At 38.4% G+C, this 21,741-nt stretch overlaps 1 protein-coding gene across 1 annotated transcript in view; it reads right to left on the bottom strand.

Moving 5' to 3' along the window:
* Positions 1-21,741, bottom strand: part of CORIN (corin, serine peptidase) — a 167,986-nt gene that overhangs the window by 14,698 nt on the left and 131,547 nt on the right. The window contains exons 13-16 of the mRNA XM_075709425.1: positions 18,198-18,305; positions 13,826-13,939; positions 11,254-11,364; positions 9,559-9,688 (exon numbers count right to left, since the gene is read on the bottom strand). Coding sequence (XP_075565540.1) covers positions 9,559-9,688; positions 11,254-11,364; positions 13,826-13,939; positions 18,198-18,305 — 463 coding nt within the window. The remainder of the gene's footprint in view (positions 1-9,558; positions 9,689-11,253; positions 11,365-13,825; positions 13,940-18,197; positions 18,306-21,741) is intronic.

The raw sequence follows: 21,741 nt of genomic DNA, 5'->3' as shown, positions 1-21,741 counted from the left end.
GATTCTGTTGCACAGTACAAATACACTGCAGCGACCAGTACCTGTGCTGAAGGGCTTCATCTTAAAGCAGGCTAACAGTTACTAGAACAGATTTTTCACACATAAGAGCATCTTTTAACATTACAGTCACTGAAATATCTACATCACTTAAGTCAGTTTGTTAGTGGTATCTGCAAACATAAGCCATTCATACCACTGTAACAACAATGCACACCTTTTGAGTGGTGATCTTTGGACCAGGTCCTCCACCAGGCTTTCAAGATAACTTACAAATCCTACCTGAATCCACATGACTTTATAACATCTCACGGTGCTATTTGGATGGAACCATTTGAGTACCGAATATTATTTTAAAACCCATGGGGTTCTATTACTCAATAGACCACAAAAATTTAAACGTCTCATGTGTCTCATATTAAATATCTGCAGTAAATCTTCATATCCAAAAGAACAATGCTAAAGCTTCTGAGCTCAAACCCTCAATGAACACACTTTAGGGTGCCTGTAGTCTCAGTCTACGGACTTCTCCAAGACCATATCAGAAGTGCCATAGTTAAGTAAATTTACAATAGACACACCAGAAACAGCAGTATTTTATGATTTTTTTTTTCTTCTCTACATTTAAAGTGATAGAAATACCAAGCTTAGTGGTAAAGGACAAGTATGTCTTTCACCTAGATTTTCATTAGGTCCTCTGCACTGCTTTAAAGAATGAAATGGGATTTGGACCTATGAAAAAAATCCTTCCAGGAGGCTTTCTTACACTAAACAGTTAACCAAAACAGTTAACAATCAGAAAATTCAGCCGAAACAAATCTTGAGAGACCATCTTATGATCCATTCCCCTAATCCAAAAAAAGATCAACTATATCTAAATTCTCTCCAACAGATTTTTGCCTGCCCTGTTTGTAAAAATCTCTAATGATGGCGAATCCTCAGCATTTCCAGGCAATATATTCCAGGAGTTACAGTTGGCAATTTTTTTCTAATGTTTGTTCTAAATCTTCCTGCCTGTCATTTAAGCTCATTACTTCTATCTTATTTCCACTGGAAATGGAGAACCATTTATTCCTTGCCTCTTTGCAGCAGCCTTTTACATATTTGAAGGCTCCTATACCTCCCTCCCCATGACTGACCACCCAGAGTTTTCAACCTTTCTTCACAGACCATGCTTTCTAGGTCTCTTATCATTTCTGCTGACCTATTCTGAACTCTCCACATCTAGTCAAAATCAAACACAAGCTGAGGGATTACATAAACACTGCTGGTTAATTCAGGCTGTTTCTCCAGCCTGTCAAAAAAATTTTTGAATTCTAATCCTGTCCTCCAGAATGCTTTCAGATTCTCCCAGCTAGATGCTGAATGAGATGTTATTAAGCGTGCTCTCCAGTCCGTCTTCTGAATGACTCACAACAACACTGAATATCACCCCAGTCCCCCACCGATACATCTCTATGGTTTGACAATGAATCATCAACAGTCTCATATAATTTCATCCTTGTCCATATCGCCTTATTTATTTCAAAACTCATTTCACAGTGTGAAAGTTAAAAATATAACACATCTACAGTTTCTTCCCTATCCACAGCGTCTCTGCCTTTCTGAGGAATAAATTAAGGGAATCTGACATAATTTGTTACTGCCTGTCATTAAGACCTTATACTTCAGTAATTATTTGTTGATAACTGAAACTAGGCAACTAGTTTGTAAATCTCTGCATCTTCCTCTTTTTCCCTTTTTAATGAAAGATGGCATACGCAACAGTTTTCAGCCTTGTGTAGCCATTCAACTTCTCAAAACTACTGGCGAACATTATTGGCAGCCATAATGGACATCTGCCATAGCCATAAATCTTAAATGCTACTGAACGAATTTCAGCAAAGCTAGCTAGTTTGAAGAGCAGTGTATAACCTATTATTTTCTTACTCTAGCCCTAATTCTTAAGTCTGTGCCATCTTAGAGACATAATCTGTTTTGCTGAGGTTTCTTTGTGGTTTTGTTTTGGGGTTTTTGTTTGTTTGCTTTGCTTTTTTTTTTTTTGTTTAATACCCCTGTCTTTTCTGATTCTTTTCTCCAGATACTTATGCTGTTGTTCTCTACCAGTTCTTGTAACTTTGAACTACATCTCCACTCTCTCTAGAATTCCACTTCCAGTTTCAGGTCACTGTACACCTTGTGCCTCAGCCAAATTAGTCTTGCTGCTTCATGGAAAGATCTCTGCTAGATCTAATGAACAGGGCACATAGAATTCTAATATATCTAATTTCTTTAATTTAAGAAGTTTCCTTTAATCCAAGGCAATTTCAAAAAATGTTATTCAATGATTCTACAAAATCACTCACTCAAAATCAGAAAGGCAAGACATTTTAATTTGCAGTAGCACTTATGTCTACCCGAGTGGGAAATTCTAACTTACACTCTACTAATTTTTCAAATTTCAAGTCAAAAATTAGAATATTCCTTTAATACATTTACATTCAAGCTATGGATTCCCTTATGTGTGTTTAAGAGAGGGATTTTTAGAATTACAAAAGAAAAATAAAGCCCAGTCTGTCTTCTACATTATAAATGTGCTCGCAATGGGGAAAAGTAATGTTTAGGGTAATTTCATTACATAAATGGTACAATGAAAATATTAAAGAAATAATTTTCAAAGCATTCTAGCCTGCTACCTGCTGATCATTGTGCACAACAGTCAAAGTTTATAGTGAAACACAAGGAACATTATGACTTGCATACTAAATCATAATGAAATAAAAACAAAATAGAAGGCAGGGACTAATTTTAGGTTATGAAGTTAATATCCTGTTTATCATTAAAAGTAACATAATTTGGGATACTTCTGTACAGCAATGATTTTAATACCTCATTCTCCCTATTCCATTGTGGAGAACTCTCTCAAATGTATTAAATTGCAAGTTTAGAATAAAGCATAATCCATAAACTGAATTCCTTCTCTCTTCAAAGTAACAGTAACATTCTTCTGTTCAGCTTCTATAATTCCATTGTTTTAAGCCTCATGTGTGTTGTGGTTTAACCCGGTGGGCAGCTAAACACCACACAGCCATTCGCTTACTCCCACCCTCCCCAGCGGGATGAGGGAGAGAATTGGGAAAAAAAGGAAAAATAAAAAGGAAAATTCGTGGGTTGAGATAAAGACAGTTTAATAGAACAGAAAAGGAAGGGCAAATAATAATATTAATGGTAAAAGAATATACAAAATAAGTGACACACAATGCAATTGCTCACCACCCATCAACCAACGCTCAGCCATTCCCTGAGCAGCGGCTCCCCCCCCAGCCAACCCTCCCCAGTTTATATACTGAGCATGACGTCATATGGTATGGAATAGCCCTTTGGGCAGTTTGGGTCAGCTGTCCTGGCTGTGCCCCCTCCCAGATTCTTACTGGCAGAGCATGGGAAGCTGAAAAGTCCTTGACTAGTGTAAGCACTACTGAGCAACAACTAAAACATCAGTGTGTTATCAACATTATTCTCATACTAAATCCAAAACACAGCACTATGCCAGCTACTAGGGGGGGGAAAAAAAAAAAAAAAAAACAAACCAAAACCTGTATCCCAGCTGAAACCAGTACAATGTGACAGCAGGCTTGAATAAGGAAGCCTTCTGTTATGCCAGAAGGTAATGAATAACATGTATATGGGAACTACTATAAAACAAATCAGGCCTGTTTCAGAGCTGGAACAGCATCTGTTCCCTGTCTGCACTTAGTTACTGGTTAAGATGTTTCTTGGTCTTGAGCAGAATTCTATAAAGCCATGGCTGTACCATAGAATATGGAGTAAAAGATCAAAACCTTGACAGCATTGAAATCAGAGAAATCTGAAATTTTAACATGAAAACATATGGAGACATAGAAAATGGAAATTAAAAAGATTCACAGCATTGACAGAAAATTAAAACATGTATGATTAAAGAGTTCTTAACATTTTTGGTGGAAAGTAGGTACTCACTGTGATATTTCCTGATTTCAAAATGTCTACAGTCTTATGTCCTAACTGACAGACTACTCCACCCTATCAAGAATGAGTTAACATGTAGTTATGCTGAAAAAAATGTTATATGCTTGCTTTTTCTCTGTCATTTGATTCCCTGTAAGTTATAGGATTCGTAAAGTATGATTTTGTAGCTACACTTAAAAAAAGATCATTTTGGACCATCTAAATTTAAAACTTCAAATAAAAATGTAGATTTTCATAGCTGGAAGTCTTAATTCAACTACAAATTAAATGGGAAGTCCTTCATTTAAGGTTAATTAGCATTTCATTTTAAAAAGACTTTGAAATAAAATTTTAAGTGTTTCATTTTAAAAACAAAATAACTTGAATTTTCTACCATTTTTTTGCCTTGCTGAAACTATTAACTGAATTTGAATAAAATTCACTGTTATTTTGGCTCAACATTGTGCTTTACAGAATTATTATTTACTAAGAAATGTTCCCATAGTTCTACTTGTAACGTGCAGATTCCAGAATGAATTTTCAGGACTGAACAGATTTAATATCTGTTTAGTGTTAAACTGAGTAAGTTTAATTTGGCATCCCCTAGGGAGAGGAAAAAAAAAAAAGGGGGGGAGGAGGGGTTATAATGCCATTTGTACAAGCTGTGACATAAAATAGTTTGAAAAAGAATTTCTGATCAATCATTAGAATAAGAGCGTTTCTTTGGTTGGCAGCATTCATGTATCTTTCTATTTCTTTTAGTCAATCACAGACAGGTTGAGGTTGGAAGGGACCTCTGGAGGTCATCTGGTCCAACCTCTCTTGGTCAAGCAGGGCCACCTACAGCCAGTTGCCCAGCAGCACATTCAGACAGCTCCAAGGTGGTTGGGGATATTAAATCACTAATAACAATTATCTTTTTACTTAAAGGAAGAAAACAATCCAATCATGGACCTAAAAAGTGTTATATGAGGTAAGTGACCATATGCTTAATGACTGTTTGAAGTGATTGTCACAATTTGTAAGGAAGTATTAGGTTGAAATTTCTTCAAAAAAAGCCTTATCCAAATAACTATATTTTAAACTACATACGTACATGAAAGATGAGACACAATCTATCAGATTTAATCTAATACAACTCTAATACCCTGATTAAGGTCTATGTATTTTAACATTGTTTTATGGTTGCTCAAAATTACTAAAACAGTCTTCCATATCTACCACAGCTTGTAATGTTATTTTCAGTAAATTGTATTTGATAGAGTTATTTGCTGCCATTCTTAAACAAAAAAAAATGTAATCTGAAGAATTCACTATTTTGCTAAATCCTCTAAAGATATAATAGAACACACTCTGGCCATGGGCAATGCGAATATATTCAAGGTAGGTCAAGCATATTTTACATTCTGTTGAGTGGGTCTAGAAATCCAGATTGAATTAATGAGTTCAAATACTTCATCTTTGGCATGGAATTTGATTTACTAAATGTCATCTTTATTCTTGGAGAAAACAAAGTAGGTTAAATTCAAAAGTTCACATTTCTAATGTGGGTAGGACAGTATTCCATTTTTTGTTTCTGTGATGTTTTTAAGCAAAGACGACAGTAAACTAAACTTCCATTATTTCTGTTGCAGAAACAGTTAGAAAGTAATTAGAAAGCATAATAATTCATGTGAGAACAAAAGATTATTGGTCCAGCAGCTTGACTGCTCCATTGGCAAATATTATTACAGAACTTTGTACCAAAGAGAGTGAGTGAGAAAGTATTTGGAAAGACAAAAAGCCAGGCAGCAACAAGAGATTGGCCTTTCTCTTTCACAAATACACACAGAGTAGATGCTATGGCAGAGGAACGAAGGAAAACAAGCTACCTGTTTCAGTGGATCACCAGCGGCGCAGCCTCCAAGAAAGGGCGCAGCAGCAGCCGGAGGAGGTAGCAGAGCTTACTGTAGATTTTTGTAAACAAGTAACTTGGTAAACAGCTGTGATTTTATGCTGATACTGCTAGACCAGAACAAGCAGATCAGCTAATATTCCCCTGTACTCTGCCTGGGTACAAGCTGCTGAAGTTTATCATTATTACATTTATTATCTCATCCTAGTGCAGAAAAGAAAGACAAACTATTCCACTACATTGCCATAGAGTAAGAGAACAACTCCACTAACTTCTGGTTTTGTCAAGTTTCAGATCTGAGCAGACCACGGTTTTATGATCACTGTTCCATCCACAGAAAATGTGGACTTCAGAGTATATGAAAATGGTTGAAGTTCTTCAACTAAACATCAAAACAAATCTGCAGTCTTCTAACATAATGTTCTGAACCTGCATAGTATGCCCATCTTCAGCAGCACAGCCCCTGCAGCACACACCAGGACAGAGCTAATCCTTGATCTGAGACACTGATGGTGATTGCTGTTCCGTTCTCTACCTGTGTAAGCAGAAAACCGAATTGCCAGAGACATGCTTTACTGTATTTAAATTTGGGACTCAGTCAGAGGTCTCTGAACAAAATGATCTGTCCCGAGATGAACAGGCAGTCATATCAGGTGATCTGATAGTCCCCTTTGGCTGTAAACTGTGAAACCTAAGACTTGAACCAACAGTTCCCTTTAGGCTCTTAGCATTATAAACAAAAGTTTACTTAGTATCTAACATTCTTTTTGCACTAAAGGGAGACATAAGAACTGCTAAGAACACACACTGCATAACTTGAGCAGCAGCCACCTTAGCCCAAAGTCTTTCAGATAATGCCTGGAACTTGCACGGTTTTCTGTGATGTTGCATCATGTGTCACACAACACATTGCATGTGTTGTGCTGTGAAAAAACAGTGAAACACATCATCTGTGGAATTAGAATTGGCCAACAGCCAGGAAAACAGCTCGAATTTTGTGCAATAGGCAGAATAGAATTACCTTTAATGTTGCTTCAGACACAATGCTTATACCTCCCAAACAGACTGATATTCTGTAAAATGTGTTACCAGTATCAGCTAAATTAACCAAACTTTAACTACCGTCATTTAATTCTTTCCATTTTTTTCAGATTAATTTAGGCTGAAGAATTAAAAATATCTACAAGCTGTTAGAAAGACATTGTTTTCATATTTTAAACATTACCACATTATATAGCAATTGGGAGTTGTCATTTGGGAAAGCACCAGACACAGTCATGAAAAATAGTTTCCAGAGCTTTACAGAAATAAAAATACCATATGCTATCATTCATTGTAATTCCTGGTCTAAGGTATTAAGAAGTCCCAACTTTGGTATCTCATGTGCACTATTTTTCTCTAAGAATAAACAAAAGAACTATTAAATCAAAATCAAGTATCATCATAAGTCATTATTAAAGAAATCTGCATAGCCAAAAAACCGGGGGTTTCTGCAGTGTGCTATAATATGGACAGAATTTCTATATTCACAGCTTTAATTTTCTGAAAGAGTAAAATGAAGTATTTGCCATTGGGAATGCCTGAAGAAAAACACTGCTTAAAATACATTCCTTTTTATCCTTTTTTTAAAAAAAAAAAAAAAAAAAAAAATTTTTCATCATTATTTGAGCTCTATGCAATATACAGCCTAATTTACCTTTACTCTCCATGGTGACTGGAAATAGCTTATTAAATACACCAATGTTATCAATCTCACATTCAGACTTCCTTCCTATTGTAAGTCAAATAAATAACATATGCAGGACATAATGGCCAACAGATGAAGTTTATGGCTTTAGATCAGATTTCACAGTGGCATGGAAGTCCAGTTTATCGTTCAGTCTTCCACTTCACCATATACAAAATGTTACCCTCTGTGACATTTTCACTGAAGCCCTATACGATGTTAACAAAATAATTAATTACATTAACTCTTATTACTCCTTTTTGAACTTAGTTCTGATGAATGCATTATAATCTTTTTTTTTCTTATGAATCTTCTTCAAAGCTAATTTACTGTATTTTCGGCAGTGCCAATTCACAAAAAATTGGAGATTAGCTAAGAAAAATCAAGCTTCAGGTGATCGACAAAATCAGGCATTAAGAAAGGAAAGACAAACACTACTTTGGTTTTCTGAAGTACTGCCAGGAAGAATTAGAAATTAGTATTAGAGTCAGACTGAAGTTGTAGACTTCAGATTTGAAATGGAATTTCCCACTGCCCTTCACACAATCACCTGTCACTACAAACAAGAATTTGTAAAAAAACTGATTTGTGGAATATTTTCCCCTGTTAGAAAATGGATTTGTGAGATTTAAGAATTATTTGTGTCTCATACTTTTCTTTAAAGTGATAGGATTGATAACATCTGTTAGCAAGCCTCAGTGAAGAAGCAGGAAGATATAAGTTTGTACTCATGCTAATTTCAGCCTAGGCACACCACTGAAAAAAAGGAAGGAATCAGAGGTCTTGTGATAATTTAATACCTTCTCCATTTTCCTAGCAGCAAGCGTCATAAGAAAGGTAAGCAAATTTTGTTAGAACTCTGAGACTGAAATATTAAGAAGAAAAAGTTTCTTCATGTTACAACCATTGTTTTGCTCTTAGACAACAAAGTAGTTGCAAAAGCAATAACTGAAGGTATCAAAGGAGTTTAAGCTTATTAGGATGTTATATAAAGTTAAAGCATAAAGATGATGTCAATATTACTTAGATAAACTGAAATAGCTATAGGAATACAGAATTGTTGTGTGTTAGAATGGCAGGCAGCCCATTCAGTACAGGTGGTCTTGGATTCGGGGCATTTGTTAGAACTGATGTCAAGCATGCATGCAGTGCAAGGCAATACAGAGTAGGTTAAGTGCAGACACTGTAACCCAGGGTCTTTATCCTCCTGTGTTTTTTGACAAATGTACAAAGAACAAGATTGCGTGTCAGTATATGTAGTGGTAAAAGGCAGTCAGAAAAGGCATTCTTAATTCAGTTTGAGGATCAGACACTGACCAAAGATACCCTTCTATACCATCAGGCTTGTCTTTTCCCAGTAGAAGACAGCTTCGGATATCAGAGCAGATGAACTTGGGTTTTATCCAACAGTCATATTTTGCATCAACTATTCCATAAAGCATATTACTTTAGTGTGTGTGCAATAAGAAAGATGCATAAAGGCTAATTTTTTTTCTGAGTTCCACACAGAAATCTCTATCTTTAACAATTAATTGTTCAGAGATACCCAAGTTAAATATATCTGGTTGCCTAGCTCACAGTACTTATTGCAGAATACAAATGAATGCGGAGTAATTTTCCTGTGTTTCCTAAGACAAGCCTGCTTTAATTCTTTAGGAAGAAACAGAGTATCATATTGCCAAACGATCCTGAGCCTCAGCAATAACTGCAAGTTCAAATATTGAGGCTTGGCAAGACAACATCTTTTCAACACTCTCTTAATAACAATCATGTAATGTTTATAAAGTGGTGAAAGTGCCTAGATTTTACTGAGCTTTTGTTCCTGCCATAGTTCACAAAATTTCATTACCCCTTTTCTCTATGAACCATTTCCACACTAGGTCTAACATTGCAGTGATCAATGATCATTCACACCTAACTCCAGCACTCCAATTGTCCTAAGAAATTCATCAATGCTACAAACTACTGACCTTACCCTAAACCCATCTGATTGCAGGCCAGCTGGCTTAAATTTTCTTGCCACTCATCAGCACAAACATGGTTATCAGCAGCTGACCTGTGAATGGTCAGGAACATCAAGGAATTTGTGTTTTTAGACAGGGTAACTGCAAAGAAAAAGAAGAACAACTTCACTATTATTTCATATGGTTAGTTTTATAAGTGGCATACTGAAAACACAGAACTACATTCAAAAGAGTTTTCCAAGATGCTGGCACTTTTGCTGATTTTATATGCTCAAGGCAACCATGGCTATTAGAACCTTGCTAACATTGAACAGCATAAGACAGTAAACAACAAAGGCATCCTGAGGATTAGAATAAACCAGAGTACTCCTGACTCACCAGCACAGGTTCACATGTGTTTCTGATAGCTAATCTTGTTAAATGATGTTTTACCCCACAAACAGTCCAACTGAAATCACTAAAGTAATTTGTGGGATGAATGCTGCTTGACATAAGAGTGATACCATCATTTGACTCTCAGTAATATGCACTGTTCCTGTCATAACAACATGTGGGTGTAATTAGAGAAAGAAAAAACAACTAGTTTACAAAAAAGATCATGACCATTGCTTCTCTCTTAATCCATGTATAAAAGTGTGTGAACTGCTTTTATCACACACACAAAGCTTCTCAAAATGGCCCAAAGTGGAAGTATACATCCCTCCCTTTCTAGGATCCCTTAAAAGATATTGGGTTGTGTGCATTTCTTCCCCAAATACATACTGGTTTTAGTTAAGCTGTTCCTCTGACTTTTGCTTTGAGAGTACTAATCTTAACATACCCACTCATTATGCATTTTCCCTCTATGCTGAAGGTGCTTTTGCTTCTCTCCCCATGAGAAAGGTATGTATCAATCCTAGATTACTCCTTTTCAAATATGCATTTCTAGAACAGTTCTTCTCTGTTGCAAAGGTTTTCTTAAATGCTGTTATTAATGTTCATACAATGTTAAATGTTTCAAAATATTTAACAATCTACTTCAACATGAATACAAAATATTTGCTTCTGTAAGCCACAGTACACCCTTTTTCTGTATTTAAAATTACATACAAAGCATCTCAAAACTTAGTAATATAAACTACTGTCATGTATAGAAACACATGTTAACTCGGTGAAATCTCAGAGGACATACTACCACTTTCCAACTGGCTTCTTTTCAGTGCAATTTTTTTTGAAATCCACCTTCATTTTTATTTAAAGAATAATACTTGGAGAGTTCTACTTTAACAACACATGAAAGCATGAGGCCTAATCTGAATATAGATAGAAATAGCAGGCTACATGATTCTGCAGGTCTTTGGGCAGTGCAAAGGGGACCTAGCAGGACTGTCTTCTCATAAGCTCTGAACCTGCACCCTTGCAGTCAGTGGGAATTTCACACTGATTTTCACAAGTACAGAATCAGGGCTTAGAAGTTTTGCCCAAATGAATTCTACATCTGAATGTCTTCCTACTCTCTCTTCTATCCATAATACTTTCCAGATTTTACACATGATCTATATATTTTACACGTTCCCGGCCATGTCACTTTTCTTGTATCTTTGCACTGCGACACTTCACACTGAGCCTTTCCACCACTGCGATTGTATTCTAAATCAAATCACCAGTGGTTACTACCATCACCCAAACATCGCTTCCAGGAAGAGTGCACCACAGCGGAAACTTACCACAGTCCCATTCATCTGAGCTGTCACTGCAGTCTGCTTGCCCATCACACCAGAGCTCGCGTGGCACGCATTCATGGTTGGCACATTCAAGTTCACTCTCTTCACAAAATGCTGTAAGGACAAAAACACCTTTCATTCTGAGAAAGAAATGACCAATGTGAGGTTCACGCTGAGACTGAAAAAATGAGAAGGACAGTGAAGGTAGGCACAGATCAGATTTATGGAGCAAGAAAGCGAGAGAGATCTGCAAAAAATACAGGATGGGCATCACTGAGGCAGAAGGTGGTTGCTGCCACACAGTTGCAGAGGGCATTGCAACTCAAAGGGAAGGAAGGATGTCTGGAAATGGCAAGATCTGTGATTACTTAGTATCATCTGTGGTCTTGTCATATGAAACCTGTCTAAGCCTCTCAGAAGCTTTAAGTGAAAATACTGTGTTCCATGCTTTTTAGGAGACTGCTCCAAATCTGTTTAATTCTTCATGTTCTTTGAAAATAATATTTTACTGTAATTCATATGTATTTCCTTTCATCCACAGCAATTCTATATTCACTTTTGGATCCCCCTTTGCTATTTAAAACATGGAATTATTTTTATCTCCACTTTAGAGATGGGGAACTGATGTACAGATAGACACGCTCCAGTTCACAGGTGGTTGCCAGCCGGCAGCATTAGACAGGGATTTCCTGAATCTCTGTCCAGTGCAGGAACCACAAGAGCTTTCACCTGCAAATGACTTTTAGCTTTCCCCCAACCATAACAAACTCCCTCCCAAAAGGCAGGTAGGTAGCATTACAATACCCTCCTCACTAACACACTTCTCTTCCAGTTTCTATAAACCCCATCATTAGGGAATTTTGAGAGCTGGGGGAAGGCAGGGAGGGAGAGAATGCGCAGAAGGAAGCTGCATTCAGTTGTGCCTATGTCTGGCTGTTGTATAGCATCTATACTGCCATACAAACCAAGCATTTGTTTGCAACACTAGTGCAAAATGTATGCCCCAGTGAAAACCATACAGATACAGCAGGCAGCACTGCCTACTCTGACATAAGTGATCTTTCTGCCTCTGGAATAAAGCGTGCAAAACTAAAAAAAAGCCCTCTAACTCTGCCTTCCAGAGAGAGCATATTTCAAAAGCTGAAAGCCCTCAGCTGGGGAAACTTTGTTGTCATTTTGGGACATTCAAGCCCCAACACAAAAGCAGAGAGGAAATACAGTCTGATAATTATAGACTAGCCTAACCTAAGCCCTCAGAGAATCTTTTCTCTGCCATGATCTTAATGTGTGATCATGAGCAAATCACTTTAATACCAATTGGGTTTACAGTACAGCACACAGGCCACTTGGAAGTCAAATGGTATAATCTTCACAACTAAAAGCAGATTAAGAAACGTTCTGTGAGCTGCCCCTTCCCAAAAAGAAACAAAGGTAGATCTAGTGATATATGCAGGCTGCCAGTCATTTTGGCAAATATACTCATATGCTCCATGTAGTACATAAGATGTGCCTACCATCCTGTCCCTGCCAACAGAACTCCAGAGACTCAGGAGCAATTTCTTTTAAACTGTAAAATTATATCCTACAGTCCCAGCAAAAATGCTGAAATACTGGGATTGCCCAGAGAACTAGAATTTCAGATTTCAAACAAGTTTACCGGGCATCTCTTCTTTCTTGTGGTGGCTGAGTGTCACCCAGTATGTCTTTTCTAGTTCCTTGTCTTGGGGACATGCCCACACACCAGGTTTTCTCAAGACAATTCAGAGTAGCACTAATATATTCATGAAAGTGAAGCTAACATCTCACGGCACCCACTCCCAGCTTCACATGCAGGGTGGGAGCTTGCAAAGCAGCTGTGGTTCACAGGTCTTCCACCTATTCCCATCCCAGTAGTCAGCTGTGTTGTGCAAACAGAACACAGAGCATCTCCCGCAGGGGACCAGGGGCCCGCTGCACACTGTCAGCACTTTGAGCCAGCTTACACTCTGTGCATGGACAGTATGCCCATACTGTCAGTATACCATACTAAGTCTTGTATCTCTGACACTTATCACAGTTCGGATTGCAGAAGCAGCCTGTGGAGCCAAGTGGGGAGACAGAATCTAAGAAATGTCAAGCAGAAGAGAAATCAAATAAAGCAGGGACACATATAAAATTTACTGAGGAATGGATCAGAAGGAAAATCAAGTGGAAAATCAAGGGGAAAATGAGAAAAAAAGAACAGTGAGAAGCTATCCCTATATAGAATGAAGTTGAGAAAAGATGGGAGAAGGAGTCAAGAAGCTACAAGGAATAAAGAAAAGAAGCACGAAGACACAAGAAGGGGGAGAGAGGAAAAAAAGAGAGAGGACCGGAGTGACGCGGGACACAGCAAGGATCCAAGGATGTGAACAACAGAGGACACAAGGTGAGCAAGGAGATAAATTGGTGCCATAGCAAAACTGAAAAGGAAACTGAGGGAATGACTAAGCCTTTCTGTCTGTAGAAAACCTTTTTACTTTCATTTATTTGCACCCCAAGATCCCAAAAATGTGATCAGCCTGTTATGGGACTAACAAACTGTATAAGCCCTTACAGCAGTTCTTTTCATCCATCATGTCAGGGCAGTCTGGGAAACCATCACAGATCATAGTGTGTTTGATGCACAGCTTCTTCAAAGGACACTCCCAAAGACCCCTTTCTCTACAGCCTGGAGGCAGAGAAGCACAGTTTTGAAACACTTGCATGCGATCTCAAATCAACTGTTTTCTTCTTCCTTAATAACCCTGAAACACCCAAAATATTTTCCCTTGCAATATAAATTTTAAAAGGTACCAAGAACAGTTACTAACAAAGAAATGGAAATAAGATTGTCACAGTGGACATTTGATAAATGGGTATAAAATACATAACACTTCATAATACTTCAGTGCTTTTTAAATAATAATGAGTAATATGTAATTTTTTCTGGCAGTGGTGATACAGAATCTAATGGAGATCACAATGAAAGGTAGAGAGATGCTGTAAGTATTGACCATAAGCAGTTTTCCTGGTTCCATAATCTGAGACCAAACCAGTTTGAAAAGATTAGAAAGACCCAATGGCTGTATGAATCTTCAAGAGGGTTCATTATTATGCAGGGAACACACTGCATTATTGTCTCTTCAAAGTCCTGCTAACCAGCCTCTCTGCTTTCAAGAGAAATACTCATAAAACTGCGTCAAAGTGCTTTGACAGTAAAATTCCTGTTAGTCAGCTAGAGGAAATTAAGAATGGCCCAAGGTACATTTTAGAAAAGTGTTTTCTCTTGGTTTATTTCACTATTTATTTCCATCAACTAATAAAGCACTTCACTGCAGTACCAGTTTAAATACTTTGACATACTAATGTTCTGCACATCTGACATTCTGGTTTTACAGGAAGCCATGAAAAAAATGTGTTTTCCAGACAAAAACAGATGGTTTGATTGCCTTCTTTGGCCTGTTCTATAGATGATAGTACTAGTTTCCATTTTAATCCAAGCTCAAATTCAGGTGACAGCCCTAATGTCCCCACATGCAAATAGCTGAGGTATAAGCTCACAAACTGTGTTTGAAGCAGCCCCTCTGTTTGCCTGGACCTGGAACTACAGCAGCATATCAGCAGTAAGTTACTAATCAGATATGTTGTTTCCAAGAAGTGTTATTTCAGAAGCAAGTATTTTACAAACATGAACCAGAGAATCACCACTAGTTCATATAATTACTGAAAAAATCTACTCACATTTTAACTGTAACTGGATGTGTGGAGTGCTTTATTTTGTTTAGGTTGAAAAAGCCATGTAAATAAATGCTACAGGACAGAGAAATAAATAGCCTTGAACCTGTGAAACTAATTCCACGTGATCAAAGAACTTTCTTGGGTATCACCATTTCCCAGGTCTCCTTCTTGACAGTATTTGCAATAACTATTAATGAAAAATTAATTGAAACCAAACAAAACCTTTACTCTAATAAAGAACAAAGAATGTCAGTCATGCTAGGAACTTGATATGAAAATAAAATTTAAAAAAACTTAAAAGTATATAATTATGAACCTTGCAATTTTTTAGCAGTGTTTACAATTAATTAAAAACATGTTTGCTTTTTCCCTTCATCACACATTGTAGTGTTACACTGTGAAGTGTTCCATGACTCTCCAAAATTTATCTTTTGAGTACAACATAGACAAATACAGAGAGAATTCCCTAGGAAAAATTCACCACTTACTGAATTCAGCGTTCAAATACACTGTTTTGTTGGTAGAAGCCATTTACCACTTGGTATATTTATCTTTCTTCTCTAAATATTTCTGTGACATACATTTTTAATTTAATGACAATGAAATGGAAGTGAAAAGGGAGGTAGGGAAACTTGTCCATATTTACATTGCCCCCATCTCAAACATATGTTTCAGCAAGAGATAGGGATTCACATATGATCTTACCTTCATTCTTCTTCAAAATATGAAGCAAGTTACCATTTGTTATTCAGATGTATATTCCCCATGCAATTATTATATAAGCCATTAACATTAAGACCACCACATTTTTCTCTCAACTAAAATACTACAGTCAGAACTCAGATTGCAGAAAATAGTGAAGGACAATACTGGTTTTGAATGTTATGTCTTCAGTTTCTTTAGTACTCTTCTAGTATCCTCTTCTGCTCTCTGCCAGAGGAATTGTTCAGCAGCCAGTAAATTTAATATGATCAACTACAATCAAGTATATTTAATACCACAAACTCTCTTGACATCTATCATCATAATAATTTTCAGAAATTACTTTCCTCATACTTTACTGAAATGCACTCAGAAGTCTCACATTCAGAAATCTGGGTCAATTTTTCTCCCCAAATCCTAGTCTAAATGGCACTAAAGACTTAGGATTTCACTGCAATTATCTGGATGAGATTTCCTCTCACAAAGATCATGTGAAAGTATGACAGGGATTTCTAACAGAGGGAGACTGTGGGTGCTGAACACAGCTCTACTCTGCAGGGACAGAGTATACCTTAGTCCCTTTGGACTGTTCTACCTTACATTTTTGGCCAGAGTAGCCTGAGCATCCAAAAACTGTAGCTAGTCTTTTCCAGCCTCCTCCTCCCTGCACTGTGAAGTTGTTCCATGCCTGTCATTTAAGGCACTTCAAGTACAAGGTTTATAATTTAAATGCTGACTGTTATTTAATGGTATAAAACCAATTTCAAAGGATAAATCTAATAAATGTGGGCTAGGCATTTACACATGGAAAGATCATCAAGTTTTGATTTTGTCCTGCACACATGGAATATGAATGAGTCAGACACAGTTACTTCTGGAGCTCTACAAGGACTTTCTGTTTTTCACTAACAGCATTACCCCTGGTCAACGTAATGTCACTCTGACAGCAGTAATTTCCTAGCAGATACAGTCTTACATATTTATAGAAACTGATAAGAATTCTGCTGATTGCTAGTGACATTCTGTCTAGACTATAGAGACAGAAAGAGATTCACTCGAGAAATGAATATTACATATTAGAGCAATATTTCATATGTTAATGTCTAGGAGAATAAAATTATCCTAAAAGACGCATAGCAATTAGTGTTCTAAGGAGTCAAGAACAGGTGGCAACAAAGAATATTTGGCAGGGAGGACAACTGAGACAATTGATTCAAAGGTAAAGAGAAGAGTCACTGTGATCATCAGCTCTGCCTTTCCTTTATAATCCAAACAAGAGAATGACCTAGTATTAAATCCTGTTTCAGTAAGTGTTTCTTTTTTTTTCTTTTTGCAGGGGGAGAAGAATGGGGCAGAAAGAGGAGAGAGAATACAAGCATGATTTGAAAACTCCCATCGTGCCTTAGTAATAAATAACCCCTTGGTTACTCCAATCATTAAAAAAACCTGCTCTTAAAAAAGAAGCATCTTATAGAGCTGACAAGCTTGAATTTTAGCCTAGCTGCAGTTTTCAGGTGTAGGATCTTATTTTATTTCTGTGCAGCTGAGTAGAAAGTCTTTTATTGCCACAGTTTTGTTGCTCACATAAACTGTGCTTCCATCTTAACCTGCTCTCTGTTAAAAAAATACAGGTTGTGCACCCTAGTCCTACTCTGCTGGAACGTTTTCCAATCCTTTGCTCATATTCATACCTCTTCTCTAAATCCTTTGTGATTTATAATTATTCTCTTTGTCCCTAGGGATGCCAGGCCAGCATGCAGAACTCCATGGAGGCTACACCTTAGTCGCATAAAGAAATAGTATAAACTCCCTTTTCCTTCTCAAAATTCTCCTGCCAGTACATACGAGGATAAATAGTGACCAGGAGATTTGTTGGTTATTCTCAAGCCTGATACATCCCCTTAAGTTAAAAGTCAAGAGCATCTCTACTGTAAGTAAACTCAGAAATATACTGCAGAATAAACTTTGTGTTACCCCTTTATCCTTGTACCCACAGCTTAAGGTTCACCAGTCTGAAAAAACATGTAACTCTTGACCCTTGCAGTACAGAATCAACTTCAGCAACACAGATCTTTTGTCAATACATCATAATATTACCATGTATAAATTTAAAACTATATTTCTGAATTCAAGATTTACACTGCCAGGAAGTCACATTTTAGCTCAGTAGAACTTCCAGCAATTTCAAAAGAATTAAACCCATGCATTTTTTAATCTTGATTACCAAAGGAATACTCAAAACATCCTGGAATACGGTTAGCAGAATCTAAATGATCAAATATCATAAATTGTGTTGACATTAATCAAGAAGGGTGCTTGCTAAAGTATTTTTACTGCCACTAGTCTTAAAAAAACCCCACTTTCAAACATATTTTTCTTAGAAAAAAAAGGGATTATCCTCTGAACTGTCATGCTACAGTTCAAATAACTGAAGGAAAAACAAAACTCATTTTCTAATGCTTCAACCACTCTCCATTCAAAAGATCCAACTCATTGAATTTATTTACCACAGCTGTCCTCATCACTATCATCCTCACAGTCAGCTTGACCATCACATCTTCTGGATGCCAGGACACATCTCCCAGAACGGCACTTGAAGTGACTGGGTGAGCATTCTGTCAATGACAAGGAACAGGGAGAAACGAGACTCCATAGGCTGCAAGCTTAATCATCACATGGGTACTTATTTATTTATCACTGTGACTGTTTTGGAAGGGGTAAATGACAGGGATGGAAAGCTTGTGCGATACTAAACTGGAACTATGTTGCAGAGCTATTTTCCAGAGCTCTCCCTCACATGCTACCCCCTGTCAAATTTCAAAGCTTTGCCAAATAACTGGCATACAATGTTTAGATTGTGGGCATGGATTTTCTAGCTACTTTTCTCACCGTTGTAGTGTTGTGTGAAGCAGAAACAGATCATCTGATGTGTTGAAATGAGTATAAGAGATACCCGGGATTAAAAAAAAAAAAAAAATTGGCAATTGTGTGGCTATTTGAACTAATAAAACAACCTATAAATGTCCACTAATTACCCCTTACATCACTTCTGCCTCATCTTACACAGTACCATTTTGAGAAAGCTTTATTTAGATCGTTTTGAAAAACACACTCATTTTTTCACACTGTACATGTCAATGACTTTGATGTACAACTTCCATCATACGTTGCCTTTTTTTTTTTTTTCTTCCTGCAAAATGTCTCAAATATTTAATACCATGCAGTTCCTTGAGTAAATTTCAGGCTTCAGTAAACAGTTGCACCAAAAATATCATCAACGAACTCAGGAGCCTTAGAAAATAACATTCTAATGATAAAAGGTATGTGAACTATACTGCCAATATTTAAGAATAACTCATTATGAAAATAACTAAGTTTACAATGCATACTGTCTTGGCCAGCAGTATTCTTGGATTCCGCACTGACTGGAAGAGAAGTTAAGCAATTCAGCACATTGCAATAATTCTGTCAATTACTAGGAAACTCCCCAACCTTGTGAGGCCCTCCGATTATTACCCGTTGCTGGTTGTACAGGTGGGCAGTGATGAGATTACACATAGAAGTCCTAAACCAATGAAGAGGGACTTCAGGGCACTGGGGCGATTGGTCGCAGGATCGGGAGCGCAGGTAGTGTTTTCCTCAATCCTGTCAGTGGCAGTTAAGAGTACTGAAAGGAATGGGAAAACTCACCTGATTAACAGGTGGCTCAGAGGCTGGTGCCATTGGTGGAATTTTGGGTTTTTCGATGACGGGGAGGTTTACACGGCACCGGGCCTGCTGGCGGCTGATGGAGATCAGCTGTCTCCAAAGGGGAAAAGGATTCTCGCCCATGAGTTGGCTGGACTTATCGAGAGGGCTTTCAACTAGGTTTGAAGGGGGAAGGGGATATAAACGGGCCCGCTAGTGAGGAGCCCAGGGGCGGCATGGCAACATTGGGGGCGAAATCGATAGCCCAGCTCAAGTGCATCTACACCAATGCACGTAGCATGGGCAACAAACAGGAGGAGCTGGAAGCCCTTGTGCAGCAGGATGGCTATGACATAGTCGCCATCACAGAAACGTGGTGGGACAACTCTCATGACTGGAGTGCTGCACTGGATGGCTATAAGCTCTTCAGAAGGGATAGCCAAGGAAGGAGAGGTGGTGGGGTGGGTCTGTATGTTAGGGAGTGTTTTGACTGTATAGAGCTTGACGGTGGTGATGACAAGGTCGAGTGCTTATGGGTAAGGATGAGGGGGAAGGCCAGCAAGGCGGATGTCCTGTTGGGAGTCTGCTATAGACCACCCAACCAGGACGTAGAAGTAGATGAAGCGTTCTATAAGTGGCTGGCAGCAGTCTTGCAATCTCTAGCCCTTGTTCTTGTGGGGGACTTCAACTTGCCGGACATCTGCTGGAAATGCAACACAGCAGAGAGGCAACAGTCTCAAAAGTTCCTAGAGTGTGTGGAGGATAACTTTCTGACGCAGCTGGTAAGTGAGCCTACCAGGGGAGGTGCCTCGCTTGACCTGCTGTTTACTAACAGAGAAGGGCTTGTGGGAGATGTCGTGGTCGGAGACCGTCTTGGGCTTAGCGACCACGATATGATAGAGTTCTCGATTCTGGGCGATGCCAAGCGGAGGGGCAGCAAAACTGTTACCATGGACTTCCAGAGGGCAGACTTTGCCCTCTTCAGGACCCTGGTTGGGAAAGTCCCTTGGGAGGTGGTCCTGAAAGGCAAAGGGGTCCAGGAAGGCTGGGCCCTCTTCAAGAAGGAAGTCTTAAGGGTGCAGGAGCAGGCTGTCCCCGTGTGCCGTAAGACCAACCGTTGGGGAAAACGACCGGCCTGGCTGAATAGGGAGCTTTTGCGGGGACTCAGGGAAAAAAGGAGAGTCTACCGCCTTTGGAAGAAGGGGCAGGCAACTCAGGAGGAGTACAGGGATCTTGTTAGGTCATGCAGGGAGGAAATTAGAAAAGCAAAAGCACAATAACCAAGGGCTAATTTATGGCAATGCGTCCACTTAACCACAGTGCTGGTCAATGTCTGACTCAAGCCAAATTTGGAAGAAATTAACATCTGCAGTCAGTATGCAAATATGACTGTAAGTGGATCATCTTACTCCTTAAATAGTGAGCAGCCCAAGAGCCCTTTGAGCTCTCCTGCACAGCAGCAGGCTGCATGCCAGGATCTCCCCTTGAGTAGGGATGCCTCTCAAGGTTATTCTTTGAGGTTGAGAGATTCCTTGTCAGAACAAATCCTTGGTAAGTGACAAACAGCATGCTAAACTTTGAAATCTTAGCTAAATGACATAAAGGATTGATTGCACATATATGGTCCTTTAGACATAAACCATTGACCAAGTCTGGGACTAGAATTGGATCCAGCCACACCTAGACTCCTCTCTGAGAAGGAGTTTAGAAAGCAAGGGGGTCATTTCTGAACCTCATGACTCAACGGGAGGGTCTCCCTGAGAGTTTTATCTGACCCTGTCCTCTATGCAGTAAATAATCAAGTGTACCTTGCCATTGAATCTTGTTAAACCACTGTTGCATTTATAATTGAACCTTGTTAACAAACTGGTTTATATCAATAAAGTATGTTTTTGCTTCCCTCACACTCCATCCGCGACAGGCTGAACTCAAAAACTGAAATTTGTCAGTTCCTACTTGTCCTGGTTTCGGCTGGGATAGAGTTAATTTTCTCCCTAGTAGCAGGCATAGTGCTGTGTTTTGGATTTAGTAGGAGAAGAATGTTGATAACACACTGATGTTTTAATTGTTGCTAAGTACTGCTTATGCTAGTCAAGGACTTTGCAGCTTCCCATGCTCTGCCAGGTACACAAGAAACTGGGAGGGGGCACAGCCAGAATAGTTGATCCAAACTGACCAAAGGGCTATTCCATACCATATGACGTCATGCTCAGTATAGAAACTGGGGAGGGTTGGCCAGGGAGCAGCGATCGCTGCTCGGGAACTGTCTGGGTATCGGTCGGTGGGTGGTGAGCGATTGCATTGTGCATCACTTGCTTTGTATATTATAATTATTATTATTATTATTATTATTATCATCATCAT

Source organism: Pelecanus crispus, chromosome 4, assembly GCF_030463565.1.
Source record: "Pelecanus crispus isolate bPelCri1 chromosome 4, bPelCri1.pri, whole genome shotgun sequence".
Taxonomy (NCBI): Eukaryota; Metazoa; Chordata; class Aves; order Pelecaniformes; family Pelecanidae; genus Pelecanus; species Pelecanus crispus.
The sequence above is the reverse complement of the archived record's forward strand: the minus strand, read 5'-3'. Positions and strand labels throughout refer to the sequence as shown.